Raw genomic sequence first — 26,479 nt, 5'->3', positions numbered from 1 at the left:
TTTCTGTTGTGGTACATTTAGACACCTTTGCTCTCTTGAAGAGGCGCAGGTGGTATCTAACAGTTCTTGGCGTGTTGAATAGCTCTGCGGTTCCCCCTGTTGATCGCTGCTTCACTGCAGTCATGATGTAGCAGCTTGTGGGACCAACCGCAGTGTGAGCCATTTCATCTGACAGTTGATTTGTATTTCTGTATGGCCAGCCTTCTGATCCAGACAACCAGACTCTAGACCAGGGGTCTCCAAACTTTCAAAACAAAGGGCCAGTTTACTTCCCTTCAAACTTTAGAGGACTGTGGCCAGTGGGAGTAAACAATGCCATAGGCTTGGTGGTCAGTGGGAGTAAAAAAATTACATCATTGGTGTTAGTGGGAAGAATATTGCCCCATCGTTGGTGTCAGTGGGAGAATTGGTTCCCTGTATCTGGTGTCAGTGGGGAGGTGCAGTGCTCCATCATTGGTGTCAATGGGTAAAATAGGGCCCCATCATTGGTGTCAGTGGGAGAATTGGTTTCCTGTATCTGGTGTCAGTGGGGAGGTGCAGTGCTCCATCATTGGCGTCAATGAGTAAAATAGGGCCCCATCATTGGTGTCAGTGGGAGGAGTAGGGCTCCATCATTGGTGTCAGTTGGAGAACTGCTGTTTCCTCTTTGTCCAATCACAGGCTGGAGAGGGTTATGGACCAGGCTGTATTACTAAATTGCTGTGTAGTCAGCAGGATGGTCTAGAGAAGGGGTCTCCAAAATGTTGCCCTGCGGGCCAGATGTGGCCCTTTGCTTATTGGCCCTTGGGGCACTATTTCTTCCACTGACACCAAACACGGAGCACTATACCTCCCACTAACACCAGAGATGGGGAACCAATTCTCCAACTTACTTGGGGGGCACACCCTAAAATGCTTTACATTCAAGATGGTGCTCCTATAAGACCAAAAACAGTACAAAACAGATTACAGCGCACACATACAAGAAGTTGGAGAATTGGTTCCCAATCTCTGGTGTTAGTGGGGGGAATAGTGCTCCGTGTTTGGCGTCAGTGGAAGAAATAGTGCCCCAAGGGCCGATAAGCAAAGGGCCACATCTGGCCCGCGGGCCACATTTTGGAGACCCCTTCTCTAGACCATCCTGCTGACTTCACAGCAATTTAGTAATACAGCCTGGTCCATAACCCTCTCCAGCCTGTGATTGGACAAAGAGGAAACAGCAGCACACTGAAGAAAAGTGTTAACCATTGTATTGCATTGCAATTACTGCTTTCATATGCATTCTGCTTGCATCTGAGAACAGTTTGAGATGCTTCTAAGATCATTGGGGTTCAGTGAAAGGTGCAGTTGACCTCCATCCTGATCTGCAGTTGACCTCCATCCTGATCTGCAGTTGACCTCCATCCTGATCTGCAGTTGACCTCCATCCTGATCTGCAGTTGACCTCCATCCTGATCTGCAGTTGACCTCCATCCTGATCTGCAGTTGACCTCCTCTTGATCTGCAGTTGACCTCCTCTTGATCTGCAGTTGACCTCCTCTTGATCTGCAGTTGACCTCCTCTTGATCTGCAGTTGACCTCCTCTTGATCTGCAGTTGACCTCCTCTTGATCTGCAGTTGACCTCCACTTGATCTGCAGTTGACCTCCACTTGATCTGCAGTTGACCTCCTCTTGATCTGCAGTTGACCTCCTCTTGATCTGCAGTTGACTCCCTCCTGCTAAGCTGCATCCACCTGCTTCAAGTTGCATTTCCATTGACTTGTATTGAAAGGGAAACCGTTCAAAACACAAATCCCATTGGCACAGGCCCTTACAATAATGCCTTTCTCTTTTGCACCGTATTGTGCAAACAATTACAGGAAGTTAATATAAAAGCAGACTCTGGGATATATTCTAGGTATAATTTTAAAAAAATACACTTTTTTTTTTCCATATCATATATTTTTGTTTAGCCTTAACAAAAAAAAGATCTAAAAGATCCCAAAAAGATCCTGGATGTTATGCTCTCTTCTTTAGCTCTTTTTTTTGTTTTGTTACGCCTAAACAAAAAATATATGAAATGGAAAAAATTATAGTTGGGTTAAAAATACACTAATCCATCTAGTTCAGCCAGTTGAAATCCGCACAAATAGAAAACCTCAATTGACAATGCCCTCTACCCACAGTTGATCCAGAGGAGTGCCAGAAAAAACCCAAATTAAGCAAGGTCCAATTCACTCCAGCTTGGGGGTCTGGGATGATATGGGGGATTCCTTCCTGATCTCCCCAGGAGGAAATTGGATATTCCTTGGATCAACTACCCCTGGCATTGTTACCTCTAAAAATTAATATCCATTTATGTTTTGTGCATTTAGGAATGCATCCAGCTCTTTTTTTAAACAATCTACTGAGCTGGCCAGAACTAGTTCTTGAGGGAGTCTATTCCACATTTCTACAGCTCTTACTGTAAAGAAGCCTTTCCATATGTGAAGGTTAAATCTCTTTTCCTCCAGATGTAAAGCGGGCCCCCTTGTCCTCTGTAATAACCTGAAAGTGAATAATAACTTTACACCAAGTTCATTATATGGAGCACTCATGTATTTATATATGTTGGTCATATGCCCCCTTATTCGCCTCTTCTCAAGAGAGAATTATTTAAATGCAAAAATAGTCCAGGAGGCATAGGAAACCAATAATTAAGCAAGAATGAGGAATGCGTGAAGTGTGGTTTCAAGACCCTAGCGCCAGAAGCGGTGGTTGACCAACTACCAGCCTACCAGATCTGGTGGTGACGGGAACATCCTTTGCGCCAAAGGTAAAGTGGAGCATGCAGGTCAAAATTTTGGAAACATGGAATAGGAGACAAAATTAAGTAGAAAGATAAAAGCAAGAAAAAACATAGAGAAGAGTACAGAGGGGAGAGGGGTAAAAGGGGGCAAGACAGAGGCAGTAATCCAAGTTGCGAGCCAAGAGCTGGACTAACCAAATGAGTAGCTACAGCGTTTTGAACGAGACCATATCCATGGAGGAGAGTTCCAAAGTAATCCCATGGGGCCCAAACCTTAGGAAAATTGTCTAGGCCATCTGTTAAAATACTAGATCACTTTTCATTACTCATAAAGCCATGGAATTGGGTAAAAATACACTCTTTTAAACTGATATATATAAGTGGACTAACTTTTTTAATATCTGCTTGGAGTTCAGCTTTAAAACTAACATTTTCATGTTTGATTGCAGCATAGCTATCAATTAACAGGGAGCCGACTACAGCTTTATCATTCCGCAATGACTTTTTCTCCTTCATTAAGCTCCAATTGGTGGTTACTGTTTTTAGCCGTTGTCAGCAAAAAAAAAAAAGGCACCCGGAGCCTGATCCCAATTAATTTGTCATCTACAGCACCAAAGTGATAAAACCGTTGGTGTCAAAAATGTTTCATTCTCATAGACAGATTTGCTTTCGAATACAATTAGTTGATGGCAAGAAAATTGATTTTTTTTTTTTTTTTTTTTTTTTTTAGAATTTCTGTAGGAATATTCAAATTAAATTCTAATGGGGTAACTCCACTTTCGTGGGGGGAAAAAAAAATTGGAAATAAAAAAATTAAATGATATAGCATATACAATTGCGACTCAAGTTACTTTGTAATTGAACGTTATTAAAAATTACCTTTCATTTTCAGTCTGCAGCTTTGTACTTTTCTGCAAAATGCAATATGTTTACCTGGAGGCATCCTGTACATAGAATGTGTAAGGAACGCCCCCTGAAAATGTCATTTCCTGTTTCTGTGATTGGCTTACTGATTTTCCCAGAATTCTGCACTAAGATACAAATTGGGTTTTGGGCATCTCCTGCAACAAAAATGTCATTTTTGGAGAGATGCTCCCAAAGGGAAATAATGTCTAAAGGGATGCAGACCCTGCAACTTTCCTCATTAGAGCCCTGCAGGTGCACAGCTTATTGACAATTCTAAAATCACTCCCATGCAGATTCACTTTCCACATGGACTAATACACAGCTATTTCTTCAGTATAACAAAAGGTAGAAATTTGCTACAAAGTTTTTTTTTTTTTTTTTTTTTAATCCTTGGAATGCACATTGTGCGCATTGTGAGTTGCTTTTTAAAGTGTTACTAAACCCAGGACCCTGCATTCACTATATATGGTCTCCCACAGTACACAGAACATGGAAATGCATTTATTTTAGTAAATATAAAATGCTAAATACCTTTTCTCATCAGCAGTATATAGCAGTCTTGTGACTTCTAGCAGCGTCTGGTTAAAGCTTATAAGAGGAGTTTTAATTTTCCCCTGATTGTCCTATGAGGCTGCATGACCCTTGACCATCTGCACTGTGTTGATTAGCCCTGTGCTCATCACATGCACTCTCCCTTGTAATACACACCAAACCGAGCATGTGCAGAGTGTCCCCAAGGCTCTGTTCTATCAGGAGATAGATTGGGGACTGTGGAAGAAGGGGAGGATCAGAGAAGACACGATCGATTGTGCAGAGGAATTTCCCCTTAGGTTCCACAGTGAGCAAGCATGCTTTACTGCATATACAGACTGATTTTACTGTTGTGGGTTTAGTAACACTTTAAAGTGGTTGTAAACCCTTTACAACCACTTTATACTACAGGCAAGCCTTTAATTAGTGACGTCATCGCGGGTCCGGCCAAACACAGCGCCGGAGCCGTGATACCCAGAAGTAACCCCCCTTGCGGCTTCACAGCCTGGTTCCCTACTGCACATGCGCGATCCCACAGATCCCTGCTGTCTTCTGGGACCTATGTGTCTCCCAGAAGACAGCAGGGGGGACGGAGGAGGTGCCGGATATGGCATAGATATCTGTGGGTACCTGCGGATATCTATGCCCGGAAGTGGGAGCAAGTACCTGGATTATACAGGTATCTGCTCTCCCCTCCCCCCTGAAAGGTGCCAAATGTGACACCGCAGGAGGGGAGGATTCCGAAAAGCGGAAGTTCCATCTTTGGGTGGAACTCCGCTTTAAGGTGCGCAGAACGGGCACCCACTGGATGTGTTGTGCAATGAGTGCTGCGGAAACTCAGTCATTTTTTCATTTTTCCATCTATTAAATCTTCTGCCCTTGTTATTTTAACTTTGAATAGTAAAACATTTTTTTTCTGCCAGTAAATACCTTATACAGCCCAATTCCTGTTTCTTGTCTGGTACAAAGCCTAGGCTTATGACATCATACACAGCTCTCTCTCTCTCTCACTCTCCTGAGAGTTTGCCAGGAAGGGAGGGGAGATGAGTCATAAGAGGGCCAATGAGAGCTGCAGAGCTGGAGGCGTGCCTTTGTGTAAATCCAGGTAGTGAACAGGCAGCAGCTTCAGCTGCCCACAGTTAAAATGGCTGAAGCCAGACTCAGTGGAGGGAGATTTCTGCAGCATATTTGGCAAGTACAGAATCACAGTATATATAAAATAATATGCAAAGTGGTTGGAGGGAAGCTTCAGAATGGCAAAAAATGTTTTTATTACAAATTATTGTGAGCCGACTGCAGTTCCTCTTTAACTTTACATTGACACCCGCAGTGGTTCGCAGAGAGCAATGTGAACTGCCTGCGATTCAGGGAACCCACACAGGAATTGCTGTGGTTTCTGCATCGCACCAGTGTGAACCCAGCCTTAAAGTAGAAGTCCACCCTAAGACTAAAATCTCTAAACCTACAGGCATCCACAATCTAAGACCTAAAACCTAAAACCTAAACCTAAAACCTACAGGTCACAATCTAAGACCTAACCTATCTAGCCCTGTAAAGAAGAAATCACTATACATACCTTTTTTTTAAAGCCGTTCCAGTCCGGTTCCATGCAGAGCTGTCAGCGGCGGCTTCTCTGTGTTGGCGGGTGCAGAAGAAGCAGCCAATTACGGAAGCTCCACAATAAGGCCCCTTTCACACGTTTAATGGACTCCCCTTGCTCAGCGGGGATCGCTCCGCTGAGCAGGCAGATGGCAGGTCCGTCTCCGCTCACTGCGCAGAGATGGACCATTCAGAGTCCCAGTCTCTTCTATGGGGAGATTGGATGAAAACGGACCGCCTGTTCGTTTTCATCTGATCCGCCAGTCGGATGGAAAAAATAAGACCACCATCCGTCTGGATTTGGCAGACAGGATCGGATAGCAGCGGGTGTCAGCGGACATGTCACCGCCGACATCCACCACTCCATAGGGGTGAATGGATGGTTAGTTACATAGTTAGCCAGGTTGAAAAAAGACACAAGTCCATCCAGTTCAACCATAAAAAAAAATAAAAATAAATAAAATAAAAAAAATCATACAATCCTATATACCCAATCCTATACCCACAGTTGATCCAGAGGAAGGCGAAAAAACCCCCAGAAAAGCATGCTACACCAGGGGAAAAAATGTCTTCCTGATCCGCCGAAAGGCAATCGGATTTTCCCTGGAGCAACTTTACCTATTAATGTTAGTACCCAGTTATATTACCATATATATATATATATATATATATATATATATATATAACCAGTATAAGTCGACCCCTATATAAGCCGAGGCACCTAATTTTACCACAAAAAACTGGGAAAACTTATTGACTCGAGTATAAGCCTAGGGTGAGAAATGTGCAGCTACTGTAAGTGGAAAAGAGGGTCAACAATACCCATTTGCAGCCTCACTGTGCCCATTTGCAGCCATAGGTCCCCCGAACTTCAAATTCGGTAGTTAAGGGTTCCTAGATGCCCCCTAGCTGCAGCCAAAATTTGGGGTCTCTGGACCCAAAGGGTCCCAAAATGACATTGCTGCAGGTGGACACAGTTGACTGACTTTGGGGCCCCGTATCTCAGTGCTAGGAACCCCAAATTTGGTGTGCAAACCGAGTGGAACTACCACTACAACATATTCAAAGCTGGGGTTCCTAGCAGTTCAGAAAATGTCAAGCACTTTTCTGCAGCAGAGAATGACATTTTCTGAACCAAATTTGGGGCCCCATATCTCGGGGCCACTTGATGCTAGGAAACCAAGCTTTGGATATGTTGTAGTGCTAGTTCCATTGCGTTTGCACACGAAATTTGGGATTCCTAGCACCAAGTGGCCCCCGAGATACGGGGCCCCAAAATCGGTTCAGAAAATGTCATTCTTTGCACCAGAAAAGTGCTTGACTCGAGTATAAGCCGAGGGGGGCACTTTCAGCACAAAAAAATGTGCTGAAAAACTCGGCTTATACTCAAGTATATACGGTATGTACATTTAGGAAGGAATCCAGGCCTTTCTTACAGCAATCTACTGAGCTGGACAGAACCACCTCTGGAGGGAGTCTATTCCACATTTTCACAGCTCTTACTGTGAAGAAACCTTTCTGTATTTGGAGATGAAATCTCTTTTCCTCTAGACGTAAAGAGTGCCCCTTTGTCCTCTGTGATGACCGTAAAGTGAATAACTCAACAGCAAGTTCACTATATGGACCCCTCATGTATTTATACATGGTGATCATATCCCCTGTTAATCTCCTCTTCTCAAGAGTGAATAAATTCAGTTCCTCTAATCTTTCCTCATAGCTGAGCTCCTCCATGCCTCTTATCAGTTTGGTTGTCCTTCTCTTCACTTTCTCCAGTTCCCTGATATCCTTTTTGAGAACTGGTGCTCAAAACTGAACTGCATATTCATAGGGGGTGAATGGATGGTCCGATCAGGTCCACCTGAAAAACTGACAGATGGACCTGATCGGACAGCCCGTGTGAAAGGGGCCTTACTCTATGGTTGACGTCACTTCCAATTAATTTCCCAGCCCTTGTCAGCTGTCTCCTCTGCAGAGCTTCCACTGCTGGAGATCAGAGCGGCTTCAAAAAAGGTATGTATAGTGATTTCTTCTTTACAGGGTTAGATAGGGTTAGTCTTAGCTCGTGGATGCTTGTACAGATTTTGAGTATTGGGGTGAACTTCCACTTTAAGGTTTGCATTGCCGAGCCACTGGAGTTTTTAACTGAACATTTCAATATAAAAGATTGACGTCTAATGAAACGTTTTCTTTTGTAAGATTTAACTCCGCATGGTGGCTCGGCTATTAATGGATTTGCCTGCAGCACTGAAGTCCCGAGTCCATTACCACAGTTTCTCTTGGTTCCTCCGGCAGGCCCAAAGTTACTGGTGGCTGATTAATTGGCTTTGTCTGAAAATTGCTTCCAGAATGTGTGTGTAGTTTGATGACCTTTTATAGACATATTAGCTTGGGTAGAGATGGATGTGAATGGCTAAAGCCTCTGGTGAAAGTGTTGTAGTGCTATATAAATGAGTTATAAGAATAAATAAGCTAGATAGTTTTAACATAAAACTTAACATTTAGTTTGCTAAAGCTTTGTGTATCTAAACAATTTTGTGCTTTCCCATAAAATGTGTGTTTTTTCATTTTTATTTATTTATTTTTTTTTTTATGCTTTTTTTGAATCTCAGTTCTCCTGCAGCGCTTTTCAACCACTTCCTGTCTATGACAGCACATCATTGCTCTGGTCTGGATTCCTGTTAGAAAATATGACAGACCATGCATGCACAATGTGTGTCGGCATAGGCCACCTGAACTCCCCACCAGGGGCACGTGACAGTACAGGAGCACAACTGCTAGACAGTTGTCGTCCCATAGCAGGAAGTTCCAGAAAATGGCAGGATCAACAGGCATTCTTTTACAAAATCTGCAGGTCTGAAAAGAGTGAAAGCAACTTTCAAATGATATTAACGTGTTAAGACGCATATGCAATTTTAAGTGTATTTAAAGTGGATGTAAACCCTTACATATATACCCAGTGAAGTGAACAGCCTCAGATGATACAGATATGAAACAAATCTCCCTACATAAGTTTTACATGTATATCTGCTGTCTTCATCATTATATAATGTTTAGAAAGTACACATTGTGTTAGATTTTGAATGAAGTTTCTTTCAGAGCTGTGCTGTGACAAGAAAAGCTCTCTGCTAATCTATTTATAGCAACTTCCCACAACACAAATTTCCAGCTGCTTTTATCTCCCATCTCTGAGATCTTGTCAGAAGTTATCATGCTGATAACAGAAGAACATAGCAGCAGAAAGACACGGGACTTAGTGCTTTGGAGAAAGATAAGAAAATGCTACAGGTATATGTGCCCAGGTCAGATTTCATGAATGGGGTTTACATCCACTTTAACCACCTCCAGTCCGGGCCTTTTCTGGCACTTTTTGTTTACAATGTAATATTGTAACAATTAGTATTTTTTGCTAAAGAACCAAACATTATATATTTTTTTAAAGCAGAGGCCCTAGAGAATTGGTGGGTTTCACACGGTATTTGTGCAGTGGTTTTGGGAAAAAATTCACTTTTTTTAATTTTAGTGCAAAAAAAAAATCCATAACCCAATTTTTTGGTAAAATATAAAAGATTATGTTATGCCGAGTAAATAGATACCAATCCTGTCACGCTTTAAAATTGCGCATGCCCGGGCAACGGCGACAAACAACGTAAATTTTACTATCCATAGGTGACGCTTTAAAAGCCTTAACAGGTTACAACTTAGGATTTACAGCAGAGGTCTGGTGCTAGAATTACTGCCCATGATCTGACGTTCGCGGTGATACCTCACATGTGAGACATGTTTTCTTGGCAACTCAAAGTTTCAGCTCCCTCCATATATTTTCTATAGGATTAAGGTCTGGAGACTGGCTAGGCCACTCCTTCCATGTTCTCCTTCTTGAGACGCTCTTTTGTTGCCTTGCTGGTATGTGTTTGGTCATTTTCTTGCTGGAATACTCATTCATGACCCATCTTCAGTGTTCTGGCTGAGAGAAGAAGGTTCTCATCCAAGAATTTATGATACATGGGCCCCTCAAAGTCAGCCTGTACCTTTAGCAGAGAAACCGTCCCAAAGCATGATGTTTGCACCTCCGTGCTTGACTGTAGGGATGGTGTTCTTCCTCCAAACATGGCGAGCTGAGTTAATGCCAAAGAGTTCAATTTTGGTCTCATCTGACCACAGCACTTTCTCCCAATACTTCTCTGAATCATTTAGGTGTTCATTGGCAAACTTCAGAAGAGCCTGTACATGTGCCTTCTTAAGGAGGGGGACCTTGCGGTTGCTGCAGGATTTCAATCCATGGCGGCGTATTGTGTTACCAATCGATTGTTTGGTGACTATGGTCCCAACTGCCTTGAGATCATTCATAAGCTCCTCCTGTGTAGTTCTTGGCTGATCCCTCACTTTTTTCATGATCATCCTTACCCCATAAGGCGAAATCCTGCATGGAGCTCCAGACTGAGGGCGATTGATGGTTATTTTGTATTGCCTCCATTTGGGAATAAACACTCCAACATTTGTCCCCCTCCCCCCAAGTTTCTTGCTGATGGTCTTGTAGCCCATTCCAATCTTGTGCAGGTCTACAATCTTGTCCCAGACGTCCCTTGATAGCTCTTTGTTCTTGCCCATGATGGTGAGGTTTGAATGAAAAAAAGAGATTTTGTGGACAGGTGCCTTTTATACACATAACAAGTTGTCGTTCGGAGCACCTTCTTAAATTGACAGGACTAATCTGTGTACCACATGTGCACATAGTGTAGCCAGTCTGGGAGCCAGAATTATTGTTGGTTGGTAGGGGATCAAATACTCGTTTTACTCACTGAACTGCAACTCGATTTATAACATTTGTATTGTGTGTTTTTTCTGGATTTATGGTTGATATTCTGTCTCTAGCATTAAAAATACACCTATGATAACAATTATAGACCCTTCATTGCTTTGTAAGTGGGCAAACTTACAAAATCTGCAGGGGATAAAATAATTATTTTCGCCACTGTAGGCATATACCATACTTACAGGAGTCTTCTAAAAGCTGGAAATCACTGTAATAGGTGCCCCTACTCCAGTGATCTACACAGGCTTCTAGGTCCTGTCCCAGGTGGATGCATTTCTGCATTATGAACACAGGAGGTTGACAGCTTGGCATTGGCGCCATTCAGAGATTGCTTTGCATTTTCTCAATGAATGCAAAATAAGTCACTGCCCCACTTCGTCCAATCAGAGAAAATGCAAAACTTTGCATACTATATGATCACATGAAGTCCTCCAGGAGCTTAAAATCTAAGGCCCCTATCTCACATGTATACACATATACTAAAGTAGATTAGACAGAATCCAATTAACCTACCCCCTTGTCTTTGGAGTGTGGAATGAAACCAGAGTACCCAAAGGATACCCATGCAAGCACAGGGAGAACATGCAAACAATGCCCTAATAAGGATATCAGGATACTCAAGTAGAAGTGCTAACCACTCAGCCACATACTAGGTCCAAACAACAAAAAAACAAAGGAGAGAATAAAAATAGGTGGGACTTTTATATGAGCCGTGACCGTCCAGTACACCGGTCTCCATCCCTAATTATTATTTGAAAGAGGAGGGGAAAATTGGGACTTTATATGAAACAAGACACTTGGGTGGATTAAATCAATCAATATAATAAAAATAATTTATTGGCAACATGGGAGGAGGTAGTAAAGTGGATAACATTAATAGTAGATAAATATGTAATAAGCAGAATTAAAAGGCATGATACAGTCATAGCACAATAAAATTCATAATACAATAGCATTATTACATATAATTGATAATGAACCAACAGTACACTCCAAAGTAACTATATAATATTAACCAATATATTTGATGATTTAAACAAATCAAACCCATGATAGAGTAGTGGTTATTGTGGCATAGCATCCAATCGTTAAAAAGCTCGACGCGTTTCATGGATCGTTTCCACTCATCAGGAGCAGCTATATATTGGGGGTACCTATGATAAATAATAAATCAATAATCAATGGTAACAAAAAAACAAAGGCCTAGTGCATTATCTCAAACACTTTATTAGGGGATAAAAGGTAAAAAATATATACTCACAAAACCAGTGTGAATGGTAGCGTTCTATAAAACTCAGGAACCAGAAGAAAGTCCATTGTAGAACTCCTCAGGTTCAAGTGAATGATAGTACCAACTCTTCCCCCTCCCCTTCCTGATGTAGGTGATGTCAATGTTTTGTTTCCTTGATATAAAGAGGTGGAGGGGTTAGGTATACCAGTTTTGCTCTGAAGAAGGGGGCATGTCCCCCAAAACGGTTCCACTTGAACCTGAGAAGTTCTATGATGGGCTGCTTCTTCTGGTTCCTGAGTTTTATATACTTTGTACCTGTTGCTCTCTATTAAAGTGTTCGGGATGATGCACTAGGCATTTGCACCCTTTGTTTTTTGTTTTGTGCAGTAAAAGATTCCCTAGTCTTGAGAAGGCTGCAACGTCTGGATCATCCAAGCCGTGTTGCGTGGTGGTCACCATTATCTATGGTCAAGTTTACACTTTCCTAAGACACTTTCTAGGTCCACTTTACTTACCAACATATCTTTTGGAGTGTGGGAACCAGAGTACCTGGAGGAAACTCACGCAAGAACAGGGAGACCATGCAAACTCCATGCAGATAGTGAACCGACAAGGATTCAAACTTGGGACCCGAGTGCTGAAAGGTGGAAGAGCTGACCACTAAGCCACTGTTTTAGATGCAAGTGGTGTTGAGTTTGTCTTCTAGATTGCGGACTGATTCTAGATCTTGTTATTAAATGTTTGTTGTTTTCCATAAAATAGGTTGTCATCAGTCTTGACCATAATTGCATTCTAAAACAAAAACAATTTCGGAGTCGCACACAGTCTGGAACATGCAGTGATGCTGTCAGTCTGAAGTTGGCAGGCTCCCAAAGGCCTCAGCATTAGATAGGTAATAGGAATTCTCGATTGTGATTCAGCCGTGACTCAGACACAAGCATCCAGAGCGGGTCAGTTATTGGATTGGGAGTCCCAGAAGGATGTGTTTAATTGCATCATATCTGATATTTACCCGCTCTGTGTTCCACGTGCCCATCCCCCAAGTCATACTTCTCTGCTGCCAGCCTTCCCATGGGCACTGCAATAATTGTTTGGAGCTTTGCATCCCAAGCAGGCAAAGCCTGGGGAGCCGGGAACATTAACGATCGGCAGTGGATTCTGGAGGAGGTTCAGCTTCCTATAGATATGCATGGTTCAGACTGGTCTCCACCAAAGCAAATACAAAATATTATTGCAAGGGCAAGCAGGCATAAAAAGGGATTTCAGTCTGCTATAAAATGTCCAACTATATCTTTCTTTATTGTGGTCTCCCGGGAGGAGAAGGGGAGTCATCTTCTGTGATCATTACCGTTTCAGTTATTTTGAAGAACAGTGCAGACGAACGCACTTGAAATTAGATTGATTTATTAACCACTTGCCCTCTGTATGATTTACCCCCCTTCACGACCAGGCCATTTTTTTGCGATAGGGCGCTACGTAACTTACTGACAACTGCGCAGTCATATGAGGCTGTACCCAAATGAAATAAACAAAAAAAAAGACAGACAATTTTGAAAACGTAAACCTATAATTTTAGCTTTCTGCTATAAAATATATCCAGTAAATAAAAAAAAAATCGAATTTCTTAATACATTTAGGCCAATATCTATTCCACTACATATTATTGGTAAAAAAAAAATCCCAATAAGTGTATATTGATTGGTTTGCGCAAAAGTTATAATGTCTACAAACTATGGGATGTATTTATGGAATTAAAAAAAAAATGTTTTTATACTAGTAATGGTGGCGATCAGTGACTTATATCGGGACTGCGATATTGCGGCGGACAACTGACATTTTTGACACTTTGTCGGAACCAGTGACACGAATACGGTGATCAGTGCACTGTCACTGTACTAATGACACTGCCTGGGAAAGGGGTTAAACATCTAGGGTTAATTGTGTGTACAGTGTGCTGCTTTTACTAAGGAATGTGCTGGATTTTATTACCTGCTTTGCAGGGAAACAAAATCCACCACATCCCTGCTGACAGGACGGAGCTCTGCAATTTTTACATATGCTAAGCTGCGTCCTGTGTCTCCCTTGCCGATCAGTGGGCGCCATTGGACCTCCATTGGCCGGCACTCGCTGATCGGCTTCTGCTGTGACTAATCACAGCACAGACGTGGCGCACGCACACACGCGCCTCCTGTACCCGGAAGTGCAGAATCGTGTGTGTGTGTGTGTGTGTATATGTGTATAAATATATATATATATATATATATGTGATTCTGCACAGAACAGCCACCCTGTAGCAGTAAATCTGATATAGAGCATTTAAAGGTAACCTATTAATAATATTTGAAGTGAACCTTTACTTTATTTTAAACCTTTAAAAGCTAAAGTCCTGCATAAGCACTAACAAAATGCTTGCTAATACCTTCGTTGGCTAGGAAAGCGTCTTCTGTGCCCCTCTCTGATGTAGTTTCCCTTTGTAATTGGGGTCTGACTTTCCCTTACCAGTTGCAAATCCTCTACTGGTCATTCAAGCCGACTCATTGGACAGTGCTGGCAGAAGTCAAGGCAAGTCCTTGTTAGAACAGAAGTATTGGAGGGTCAGGTTGGAAGGCTGTCCTGTCTCTTCGGTGCTCAAACACCCATAAAAGAGTCCCATAATAAAGGTGCTGTCATGATTCACATTAAAGAAAATAAAACTATTGGTAATGAACATTGTCCTTGAAGCCTGGAAACAGTCATCAACCCTGAGCTCAGACAGACAGGTCAGCCTCCCTTGGGGCCATACAAGACATACTACTTTTTCAGATGGTTTACAAGTTCATAAACGTAGCTTATGTCATATTTTTCATTACTTATCCAATATCTTTATTTTATAAATTAAAAGAGAAGTATGGATTTTTTTTTTTTGCAGAATCATACTTGCCTAGGTGGATGCTACATCTGTCCCCCGCCGGCTCCACCACTGAGAACCGATCGACCAAACACTGCCGATTTCTCGGTTTTCCGAGCTCCGTGAGCAGAGAGCTGGTGAGAGTCGGTCACCAGCTGTCCGCTCTCTCCCCCCCCTTCCCTGGTGCTCACTGGTGTGCTGGGCTGTGGAGGGGGCGGGAGCGGCCGGGTGACAGTCCGGGCATGTGGGCGGATCCCGACTTCAGCTCAGGCTCTCAGCGAGCTGCTGAGAGCCTGATCTGGCCACCACGGCCCCTCCACAGCCCAGCGGTCTGATACTGCAGCCCGCTGCCGGCTGAAAACGGGTCACAGGAGTGCAGAATGAACTGCACTCCTGTGATCCACAATAGAAATACAGTGGAACCTCGGATTACGAGCATAATCCGTTTCAGGAGTACGCTCGTGATCCAATGTACTCGCATATCAAAGCGAGTTTTCCCATTGAAGTCAACGGAAACAAAAATAATTAGTTCCGCATGGACTTCAATGGGATGCAATACCGCATGCGGCCAGAGGCGGGGGGCGCCGGAGAGCCTCGGAAACGGCTGAAAACGCCCGAGGGACACTTTGGCGGACCTCGGAAAGACTCATTTGACGAGCCTTTCTGAGATTTGCCGAGGTCAGCCGAACTGTCCTCGGGCCTTTCCGTGCATTTGCGAACGGTGCCGATCCGCGACTTTCGGCTCTGCTCGGCTCCGGCACCCCCCACCTCAGGCCAAAAGCGGTACTGCACACCGCTTTTGGCCTGAATCCTGCTCGTTTTGCGAGACAACACTCGCAAATCGAGTTAGGAATTTTAGAAATACAGTGCTCGGTTTGGGAAAATGCTCGTTAACCAGGTTACTCGCAAACCAAGATTCCAATGTATAGCAAAACGAGCTTTGGCTGCATTTCTCTTTTTAAATTTAATTCAGGGTGCTGCTTTAATTTTAGTTTTGTGTGTTTACTAAAGTTCTTTTAATTAGATGCCGGGGTGGGCGGGAGTTTATTTTGCCCTTCTTGGCTTTGATCTTCTCCAGGTAGAACCTCCAACTTTTTGCCTTCCAGGATGTATCCGTCCAAACGGCCACCCTGACCGGGCCTAGAGGCGATGCACGCAAGCAGTTTGCCCTGTTCCTCCAGCAGAGGGCTGATCTTTGTTGTCTTTTTTGCGCTCGTCGTATTTTTTTCTGGGCTTTCTTGTAGAGCTGCACGATTAATCGTTAAGAATCAAAATCGCACTCTTTTTCCCTTCTTGATCTATAAAACAGCATGTCAGGATTCTTTCTAACAAGTGCAGAGAGTTCTCACAGCTGAAAAAAAAAATCCAAGCAGCCTGCCAAGTTTTATTACAATGGGAATAAGTAGAAACAAAGTACCTTTTCATTCTTTTATCAAAGGAAAGAACTCCAGCGTGTAGATGAGGGGAATTTAACCATTTAAAGACCAAACCTTTTCTGACATTTGTTGCTTACAAATAAAATTCATTATTTTCGGCTAGAAAATTACTTGGAACGCCCAAACATTATATACAGCTGAACCTCGGATTACAAGCATAATCCGTCCCAGGAGTATGCTCTTAATCCAAAGTACTCGCATATCAAAGCGAATTTTTCCATTGAAGTCAATGGAAACGAAATTAATTTGTTCCGCATTGACTTCAATGGGATGCAATACCGCATGTGGCCAGAGGTGAGGGGGGCGCCGGAGAGCCTTGGAAACGGCCGGAAAGGCCCGAGGACATGTCAACTGACCTTGGCAAACGTCGGAAAGGCTTGAAAACTGAGTATTTCCGTGTGTTTCCGAGCATTGCCGAACGGCGGCGATCGTCGCTGTTCGGCGCTGTTCGGCTCTGCTCGGCTCCGGCGCCCCCGCACGTTTGACCAAATGCACTACTGCAGCCCTATTAGGTTGAATTCTGCTCGACAACAATCGCAAACCGAGTCAGAATTTTTTTTAAAAAGTTGCTCGCAAATCAAAAAGCTCTCGAACCAAGTTACTCTTAAACCGAGGTTCCCATTAGATCTCATCATCATTTATCATAATGGATCATAATGGATTATTATTTTTACCTTTCAGGCACTGGATGCTGACCGTTACGTCCTTAACAAGATGAAGAAGGCTGCCAAGGCCAAGCACAGCGCCGGTGAAGGTCTGTTATTGTACTCCGCACACAGATATTGTTACGCCTGTTTTATTTCTTCTGAAAGCTGTCAGTACTCTTCTCTCCCACATAACAAAGAAAACGCAGCGCTATTCATACATATTACCCAACTGGATTATTATAGGCCTGTTTTTATTATATTGAATGGTGCTTCATCCATTTTTGCAATTCTTGTAAACCTACAATGCTTTGTTTTGTAGTAGAGTATGATGTATGTCATACGTCCAAGCAATACTCAATACAAATTTATCCTCAAATTACCCCCTCCTCTTCTTGATATTGTTCTAGCATTATTTTCTCTCTTTCTCATGATCTTGTAGCGAGAAATGTTATTACTACAAAAAAAAGGACACGTGCTTAGAACAGGGCAGAAAATGATCATTTTTTGCCCATGAGACTTGAGTGGTGCGAAATGAAGTAAAAACGTGTTATAAAAATACAAATTGTATTACATAAAAAACAGCCAAATTTCGACATTAATAATGTTGTCATAAAAACATATCCCAATATACTGGTACATATACACTATATTGTCAAAAGTATTGGGACACCTGCCTTTACACGCACATGAACTTTAATGGCATCCAAGTCCGTAGGCGGGGGGGGGGCGGCGGGGTGGCTGACAGTGGCTGAAGCCCCGAGTGGTACCCCAAAAAGCCCCGGGTCTCGGGTGGGCACTGTTCTATTATTAGCCCCGAGTGCCGCCGCCGAGCAGGGACCGATCTGATGCCGAGCGCGGCTGAGTCACATAGCAGGTCCCACCTTCTGGAGCCTGCAGCACCTATGGTGGACGTCCCACTGGTCCAATGGTGGGACGTGTGACGCAGTAATGTATTTAGGTTTTGTGCTGCCCTAGGCCTGACTAAACTCGTGCACCCTCTAATTTAAACATGACCCACCCCTTCCTGTCAAAGCCACACCCCTTGCTGTTCAAGACCCGCCCTGAAATTTTGGAGTGGGGACACATTTTCTCAGGGCCTGGGGGGGGAATGTATTCCCTTAATTTGCATAGATTTCCTCTCACTTCCTGTTCAGCTATGGGGCAGAAAGTGAAGGGAAATCTCTGCAATGGGACAGGGATGGTAAAAAAATTAACTGACAGGGGCTATAACCCTCCCTTATTCTATGCAAAATGAAAAAAAAAAAGTGTTGCCTGTAGTTCTACTTTAAGCACAAATTTCGGATAATTTTTTGGAGAGGACTAAGAAGATATAACCATGTCAATGGTGCAGCAGAAAACATATAGCACAGTGAGGAAGGTTTGTGGTCTAGGATGAGAGGACAGTCAAAATTAGAAGCGGCGCCCCCCCCCCCTCCCTCCCACAATTGCGGAATGCCGGCCGCCCGCATACCGGAAGCAGTGCGGCCGCTTTATGTGGGCGCTAGACTAATATTTGCCTCTCAGCCCATTCTGCCCCATAAGATTGGCGCTACACTAATAGTGTAGCGCAAGCCGACGGGGACTTGTTCCGTGCTGCCCCCCTGCAAAGTGCTGCCCTAGGCCTGGGCCTTGTCGGCCTAGGCCAGGATACAGCGTTGGTGTGACGTCCATCATAGGCGCTGCAGGCTTCAGAAGGTGGGAATTACAATGCGGCTGGCCACCACATCGATCCCCGCTCGGCACTCAGGTGGGCGGCTCTCCTCCTCTTCTCTGGCTGCCTCGCACACCACGGCTGAGCTGCTGCTGCAGGACACGTGAAGTCTGTCTCCTGGTCAGGTAGGTCAGTGTGTGTATGTCATAGGTAGGTCAGTGCATGTCGGGCAGGTCAGTGCATGTCAGGTAGGCAGGTCAGTGCATGTCAGGTAGGTAAGTCAGTGTATGTGTCAGGTAGGTCAGTTTATGGTGTATGTGTCAGGTAGGTAGGTCAGTGTATGTGTCAGGTAGGTAGGTCAGTGTATGTGTCAGGTAGGTAGGTCAATGTATGTGTCAGGTAGGTAGGTCAATGTATGTGTCAGGTAGGTAGGTCAGTGTATGGTGTATATGTCAGGTAGGTAGGTCAGTGTATGTGTCAGGCAGGTAGGTCGGTGTATGTGTAAGTCAGGTAGGTCAGTGCATGTCAGGTAGGTAGGTCAGTGCATGTCAGGTAGGTAGGTCAGTGCATGTCAGGTAGGTAGGTCAGTGCATGTCAGGTAGGTAGGTCAGTGCATGTCAGGTAGGTAGGGCAGTGTATGTGTCAGGTAGGTCAGTGTATGATGTATGTGTCAGGTAGGTAGGTCAGTGTATGTGTCAGGTAGGTAGGTCAGTGTGTGTATGTCAGGTAGGTCAGTGCCTGTCAGGTAGGTAGGTCAGTGTATGTGTCAGGTAGGTCAGTGTATGGTATATGTGTCAGGTAGGTAGGTCAGTGTGTATATGTCAGGTAGAAGGGCACTGGTAAGTTAGGCAGCAACCAGCAAGTGAGCTTACCCCCGCCACACAACCACAACCCCACCGCTCAGCCAAAAAACCCCACACCACTAGAGACCCCCCCCCCCCCCGGTGCCGACCTTGGACTTCGGGCTGAAGCCCCTGATCTTTTTGCCACCTAGCAACTCCCCTGTCTGTAGGGTTCAATATTGTGTTGGCTCCCCCTTTACAGTTATAACAGCTTCAACTCTTCTGGGAAGGCTGTCCACAAGGTTTAGGAGTGTGTCTATGGGAATGTTTGACCATTCTTCTAGAAGCGCATTTCTGAGGTCAGGCACTGATGTGGATGAGAAGGCCTGGCTCGCAGTCTCCACTCTAATTCATCCCAAAGGTGTTCTGACGGGTTGAGGTCAGGACTCGGTGCAGGCCAGTCAAGTTCCTCCACCCCAAACTCACTCTTCCATGTCTTTATGTACCTTGCTTTGTGCACCAGTACGCAGTCATGTTGGAACAGGAAGGGGCCATCCCCAAACTGTTCCCACAAAGTTGGGGGCATGAAATTGTCCAAAATGTCTTGGTATGCTGACACCTTAAGAGTTCCCTTCACAGCACAACCCCAAAAAAACAAGTCCACACCATAATCCCCCCTCCACCAAATGATTTGGATTAGTGCACAAATCAAGGTCCATAAAGACATGGATGAGGGAATTTGGGGTGGAGGAATTAGACTGGCCTGCACATAGTCCTGACCTCAACCCAATAGAACACCTTTGGGATGAATTAGAGCAGAGACTGTGAGCCAGGCCTTCTCATCCAACATCAGTGCCTGATTTCACAAATGCGCTTCTGGAAGAATAGTTAAACCTTCCCAGACACACTCCTAAACCTTGTGGACAGCCTTCCCAGAAGAGTTGAAGCTGTTATAGCTGCAAAGGGTGGGCCAACACACTATTGAACCCCACGGATGAAGACTGGGATGCCATTAAAGTTCACGTATGTGTAAAGGCAGGCGTCCCAATACTTTTGACAAGGTAGTGTATATTGCTAGTAATGAGGTATAGACAATATTGCAAAAACGCTTGAATTCATATATTCTTAAAACTGTCGTTTCGCATTTTGTGGAACAGCACCCACTTCCTCAAGAGCCAGACAAGGTTGCAATGAAATTAGAGTAAGTCTGCTGATATGCAAAAGGCATACTTACACATCAGTTGAATCATCAAAAATATAGATGCACAGTGACCACCAACACTTGAGTAAGTACATCAAGGGTCCCAGCAATGTGGAAGAACCTCCACAATATAGGTTTCCACTGGGAGCTGATGGCAGCGGGTAAGTCCGGGGACGGGACATACAACAAGAACAGGGAGTTATTACTACCTGTGACATTGCCAAGGTTGTATCAAGTGCCATAAATTGCATCATGGTAACATCATAGTTGTGCACAAGGCCTTAATGTCGCCCAGTAGGGTTGTAGGTTGTAAAATTCTTGCAAGAGCAACTGCTGGGAGCCGAGTTCCTGTTGGCATGGGCTCCCCAACCATCTTCCAAGAGCGCTTTACCTGCAGATTGCTTGTGGGCAATCTTTTGGGAGTTAAGCAGCATTGTTTTGCCAAAGAAATCAATGTATACATGGGTAGGAGGACAGAGGAGGTGGGAGTTCTGTGGTCCGGCAGGTTGTGTGTGACAACGCTGGTTGGGATTTCAGTTCAGAGGCATCGTGTTGTCAGCCCAAACAGGAAGTTAGGAGCACACTTGACTTCTGGCAGATCATCAGGTCCTTTTTTCGTACTTGCAGTGTTTGCAAAGGGATAAAAGAAAGTCAAAATGTATTGGACGGGTGTATTGGATTAGCCATAACATTATGACCACCCACCCAATATTGAGTGGGTCCCTTTGCCAAAACAGCCCTGAGCCGTTGCCACTAGACCTCTGAAGGTATGCTGTTGTACGTGGCACCAAGCTGTCAGTAGCAGATCCTTTTAGGTCTTGTAAGTTGGGAGGTGCGGCCTCCATGGATCAGACTTGTTATTGCCGCACCTCCCACAGATGCTTGATGAATTAAGATCTGGAATGTTTGAAGGGCAAGTCAACACCCCAAACCCGTGTTCCTCAAACCATTTTCACAATGCCTGCAACGGTGCATTACCCTGCTGAAAGATCCCACTGCCATCAGGGAATATCATTTTCATGAAGGGGCGTATCTGGCAAGCAACCGTGTTTAGGTAAGTGGTATGTGTCCAAGTAACATCCATATGAATGGCAGAACCAAAGGTTTCCTACCCTGTTTCCCCGAAAATAAGACCTAGCGTGATTGTCAGTGATGGCTGCAATATAAGCCCTACCCCCCAAATAAGCCCTACCCTGTTTCCCCGAAAATAATCCCTACCCTGAAAATAAGACCTACAAGGACTTTAACTAGGGCTTATTTGGGGGGTAGGGCTTATATTGCAGCCATCACCGACAATCACGCTAGGTCTTATTTTCGGGGAAACAGGGTAGCAGAGCATTGCCCAAAGCATCACATTGCATGCGCTGGCTGCCTTCTTCCCATAGTGCCATCTCTTTCCCAGATAAGTGACACATGCATGCAGTCCGTGAATTGATCCCCAAAAAAATCTTCTATAATGTGATGTGAGAACAAGAACGGGCACTCTTCATATGTGCTCATCCTACAAATGCCATTCCACCACCGTGCTTTACGTAAAAACTTGCCAGAGAAAACATGGCCCCCTGTCAGAGTAGTCATATTGTACATAATGGTATAGATGTGAACACCGCTCTAGGTCAGTCTCCCATCTCCACCTCCACTAACACAGACCAGGTGCTCGCCCCGTCCATCATGGATTCCAAGGAGCAAAAATAATTCTGGTTGGCCTCACATCCAGTAAAATCCCCTTTATTTCAGCAAGTCCATAAAAACATAATGGTAAGCAGGACTTTACCCATAACAACTTGATAAAAAATAATATTCTTTAGCAAGGAACATAAAGTGCATTCATAAAGTATTCAGACCCCCTTCACTTTTCTCAACTGTGTTATGTTGCAGCCTGACACTACAGTTTAAATGATTTTTTTTCCTATTAATTATCCACTTCGTATCCTATAATGACAAAGTAAAAACAGGATTTTAGAAATGCCTGTGAATGTATTAAAAAGAAAAAAACTGAAATATCACATGTAATTAAGTATTCAGACCCTTTTCTCAGTACTTTGTTGAAGCACCTTTGGCAGCAATTACAGCCTCGAGTCTCTTTGGGTATGACATGGCAAGCACACCTGGATTGAGGGATTTTCCGCCATTCCTCTTTGTTGTTAACATTCCACATTAATAACTATGCTTCCAAAATTAGTGTGTGCTTTAAATTGCCCCCAGCCTTGCTCCTGTTTCTTGTTGCTTGGAGGCCGCCATTTTAATGAAGCCCAAAGCAGTCATTTCCGTATTGTCACTTTCTGTACCGATAATTAAAATGTATGCATTTCCTGCCTTGATTGTATGTCTTTTATTGGGTAGAGAGGAAGCTGCCACATGCTCAGGTTCAAAGCTACAGATGCTTAAGGAGAAAGGACAGAATATCAGGGAGATAAGATAAGACACCATCCTTATAAGTGTAACTCTCTTGTGTGTCCCTGGCAGCAGAGTTTGTCCTTTCACCTCTCCTGCTTTTCATTTCTCACTCTCCCTAATCTGTGCATAGGCACAGTCTGTTATTCCTGATGCTTCCTCTCCCCTTCAGCAGCAGTAAATCTTTTGACTGTCAGCAAATGGGCCTGTAGTGACTCACTGATTATCGGCACAGTGCCAAGAATAGAGAGCAACTGAGCATGTGCAGAGCAGGGTGAGACAGTGCATTTCTGGATTTTAAACAGAATAGGCTCTTTTATTGAACTACTTCAGGTCCACCCTATAGCAGTTTTGCTGCTACAGGGTGGCACCTGTGCACCGGACCACGTATATATAGATGTGATCTGGCTCTTCCGAGTAGTGGGCACGCATCCACTGTGATCACACACAGTGGGAGCCCAGCGGCGGGTACCATGGACTCGATGTTGGTCGGCACCTGCCAATCATTGAGCAGAGAGGCAGAACGATGGTCTGCCTATGTACACATGGCAGATCACTGTTTTTACAGGAGGGAGGGCATGGATCCTGTGTCTCTGCCAAGCAGGTACTAGGATCCATGTCTCCCCCTAGTAAAAGCACCTCCCACACTGTAACACACTGGCTAGGCACACAGTTAACCCTTTGATTGCCCCTAATGCTTACCCCTTCCTAGACAGTGTCATTAGTACAGTGACGGTGCCTATTTTTTAGCACTGATATTTCTGGTGTTAGTGTCACTGGTCCCCAAAAAGTGTTGGTGTCCAAATGTCCGCCGCAATATCGCAGTCCCGCTACAAGTCACTGATCGCTGCCATTACTAGTAAAAAAAAGAATAAATAAAAATATCTCATAGTTTGTAGATGGTATAACTTTTGCGCAGACCAATCAATATTCGTTTATTGGGATTTTTTAATCAAAAACATGTAGCAGAATACATATTGGCCTAAATTGATGAAGTAATGAATTTTTTTTAACATTTTTTTTATATTGGATATGTTTTATAGCAGAAAGTAAAAAAAAAATGTTTTTTGTTTTTCAAAATTGTCAGTCTTCTTTTGTTTATAGCACAAAAACAAAACCAAATTAAAAAAGAAAAAAACGCAGAGGTGATTAAATGCCACCAAAAAGAAAGCTCTAAAGACAAATGGGAAAACTCTCTAGACAGCCGCACTCAAAAGAACGAATTCTTGCCTTTATTAAAAAATTGGGATCACGCTGTACAAGCCACAGCAAAGCCATACAGACAGGAGCTGACGCGTTTCACACTACGAAGAGTGCTTACTCATAAAAAGAAAGCTCTGTGGGGGGAAAAAGGACAAACATTTTATTTGGGTACAGCGTCGCATGATCGCGCAATTCTCAGTTAAATTAACGCAGTACTGTATCGCAAAAAATAGCCTGGTCATGAAGGGGGGTAAATGTTCCAGAGGTGGTTAAATGAATAGTTAAAAACACTGACGTGCAATGGAAAAATACTGGTGCTGCATGTAAACATAGCTCAGGACTCGATCTGTGCACTTTACATAACTACACAGAAGATGTAAATGGCTACGAAAGATTGCATAGTAACAAATTATTGTTGCTGGGAATTGGCCTTTAAATCCACTCCTTGATTCATTTGGTTGCCCTTTAATTCTTAATCACCCCTCTGTACCAGGCCCCCTTCATCTGACTGTTATCTGGTGCTCTTGGAGGTCCTTCACGGTTTGTCTTGCATGATGCATTGAACAGCTTCCACTAGCTTTTTGCTGGGATCCTATTCTGATCTCTATTGAGTGGAAGCACTGCCTGCATTTGTGCAGGGAGGGGGGGGGCACAGATCATGGAATGTACATCCAATGTAAATGATAACCTACAGCATACCCAGCAGTGCCGGACGCTGGAGAGGATTGAGTCATGAGTTTTTAGGTCATTTCAGACCCAGCAGCTGGTTGTCTCTACTCGCTGTGAAGATGTGACGACTGTCACTATAATTATTAGATATATGTCTGTCAATGAAGACTGCCAGCCTACGTATAGGATGTCTTTTGAAAAAGAATTTTCTAACACTGAAAAATCCAAGAAAAATGTATCTAAAAAAGAAAAAAAAAAAAACGCCAACACGCCTAGCTGCAACGGATATGTTTAAACCATTGGGGCCCTCCACCTCTAGTATTCTGCGTTTTGTACTGGCACCTGTGCCCCGTACCCTACAAATGGCCATACACTAGAAGATTATTAAATGTATATGTAACATTCGTACAAAAATTTTCGTCAGTATATTTGATGACCTGGTAATAAGGAGAGCCGGCAAAACTGTAATCCTTGAAGTGTCGTTTATTGGTACATCAGAGTGACAATAAAACAATCAATCTGACGCGTTTCGGCAATAGCCTTAGTCGTAGCTACGACTAAGGCTATTGCCGAAACGCGCCAGTAAGAATGGGGAGATGCTAATGTAAACAAGCCTAGTGACAGTGTCACTAATCTCTGCTCCCTGTGATCGGGAGCAGAGATCAGTGACGTGTCACACGTAGCCACGCCCCCCCCCCACAGTTAGAAACACTCCCCAGGACAACTTAACCCCTACACTGCCCCCTAGTGGTTAACCCCTTCACTGCCAGTGTCATTTACACAGGAATCACTGCATTTGTATAGCACTGATTGCTGTATAAATGACAATGGTCCCAAAAATGTGTCAAAAATGTCCGATGTGTCCGCCATAATGTCGCAGTCACGATTAAAATCACTGATCGCCGCCATTACTAGTAAAAAAAAAAAATTATCACTAAAAATGCCAAAAAACTATCCCCTATTTTGTAGACGCTATAACTTTTGCACAAACCAATCAAACGCTTATTGCGATTTTTTTTTTTTTTTAACCAAAAATATGTAGAAGAATACGTATCGGCCTAAACTGAGGAAAAAAATTTTTTTTTTAAATATTTTTTGGGGATATTTATGGTAGCAAAAAAGTAGAAAATAATGCGTTTTTTTTCAAAATTGTCGCTATTTTTTTGTTTATAGCGCAAACAGTAAAAACCGCAGAGGTGATCAAATACCACCAAAAGAAAGCTCTATTTGTGGAAAGAAAAGGACATCAATTTTGTTTGGGAGCCACTTCGCACGACCGCACAATTGTCAGTTAAAGCGACGCAGTGGCGAATCTCAAAAAACGCTCTGGTCAGGAAGGGGGTAAATTCTTCCGGAGCTGAAGTGGTGGTTAAGGTGAAAAACCTTCTGTGCTGCAGCACCCCCCTAGACCTCCCCCCCCCCTTTCTTACCTGAACTCGATCGTTCCAGCGACGAGCAGGAGCCCAGCAGCTCCAGCTGCTGTTTTGGGTCCTCATTGGATAGATTAACAGCAGTGGCTCCCGCTGCTGTCTATCAAATCCAGTGAAACGTGAGTCCTGCTGTCTGTGTCAATGGACGCAGCAGCAGGACTCGGGAGCGTGCCCGCATGGGTGCCCCCATGGAATGCGGCTCTCCTTAGGGGCACTCGATGAAGAGGAGGAGCCAGGAGCACCGCCAGGGGGATCAATAGAGAGGAGGATCAGGGCCGCTCTGTGCAAAACCCTTGCTCAGAGCAGGTAAGTATAGGCATGTTTGTTATTTAAAATAAAAAAAAAGAACCTT

At 43.8% G+C, this 26,479-nt stretch overlaps 1 protein-coding gene across 1 annotated transcript in view; it reads left to right on the top strand.

Moving 5' to 3' along the window:
* LOC141113460 (arf-GAP with SH3 domain, ANK repeat and PH domain-containing protein 1-like) overlaps positions 1-26,479 on the top strand; it is a gene marked incomplete in the record, with an annotated part of 303,097 nt that overhangs the window by 131,390 nt on the left and 145,228 nt on the right. The window contains 1 exon segment of the mRNA XM_073606564.1: positions 16,832-16,904. Coding sequence (XP_073462665.1) covers positions 16,832-16,904 — 73 coding nt within the window.

Source organism: Aquarana catesbeiana, linkage group LG12 (genome assembly GCF_042186555.1).
Source record: "Aquarana catesbeiana isolate 2022-GZ linkage group LG12, ASM4218655v1, whole genome shotgun sequence".
In the NCBI taxonomy this organism is placed as follows: domain Eukaryota; kingdom Metazoa; phylum Chordata; class Amphibia; order Anura; family Ranidae; genus Aquarana; species Aquarana catesbeiana.
Note: the sequence above shows the minus strand (reverse complement) of the source record. Positions and strands in the feature narration are given on the sequence as shown.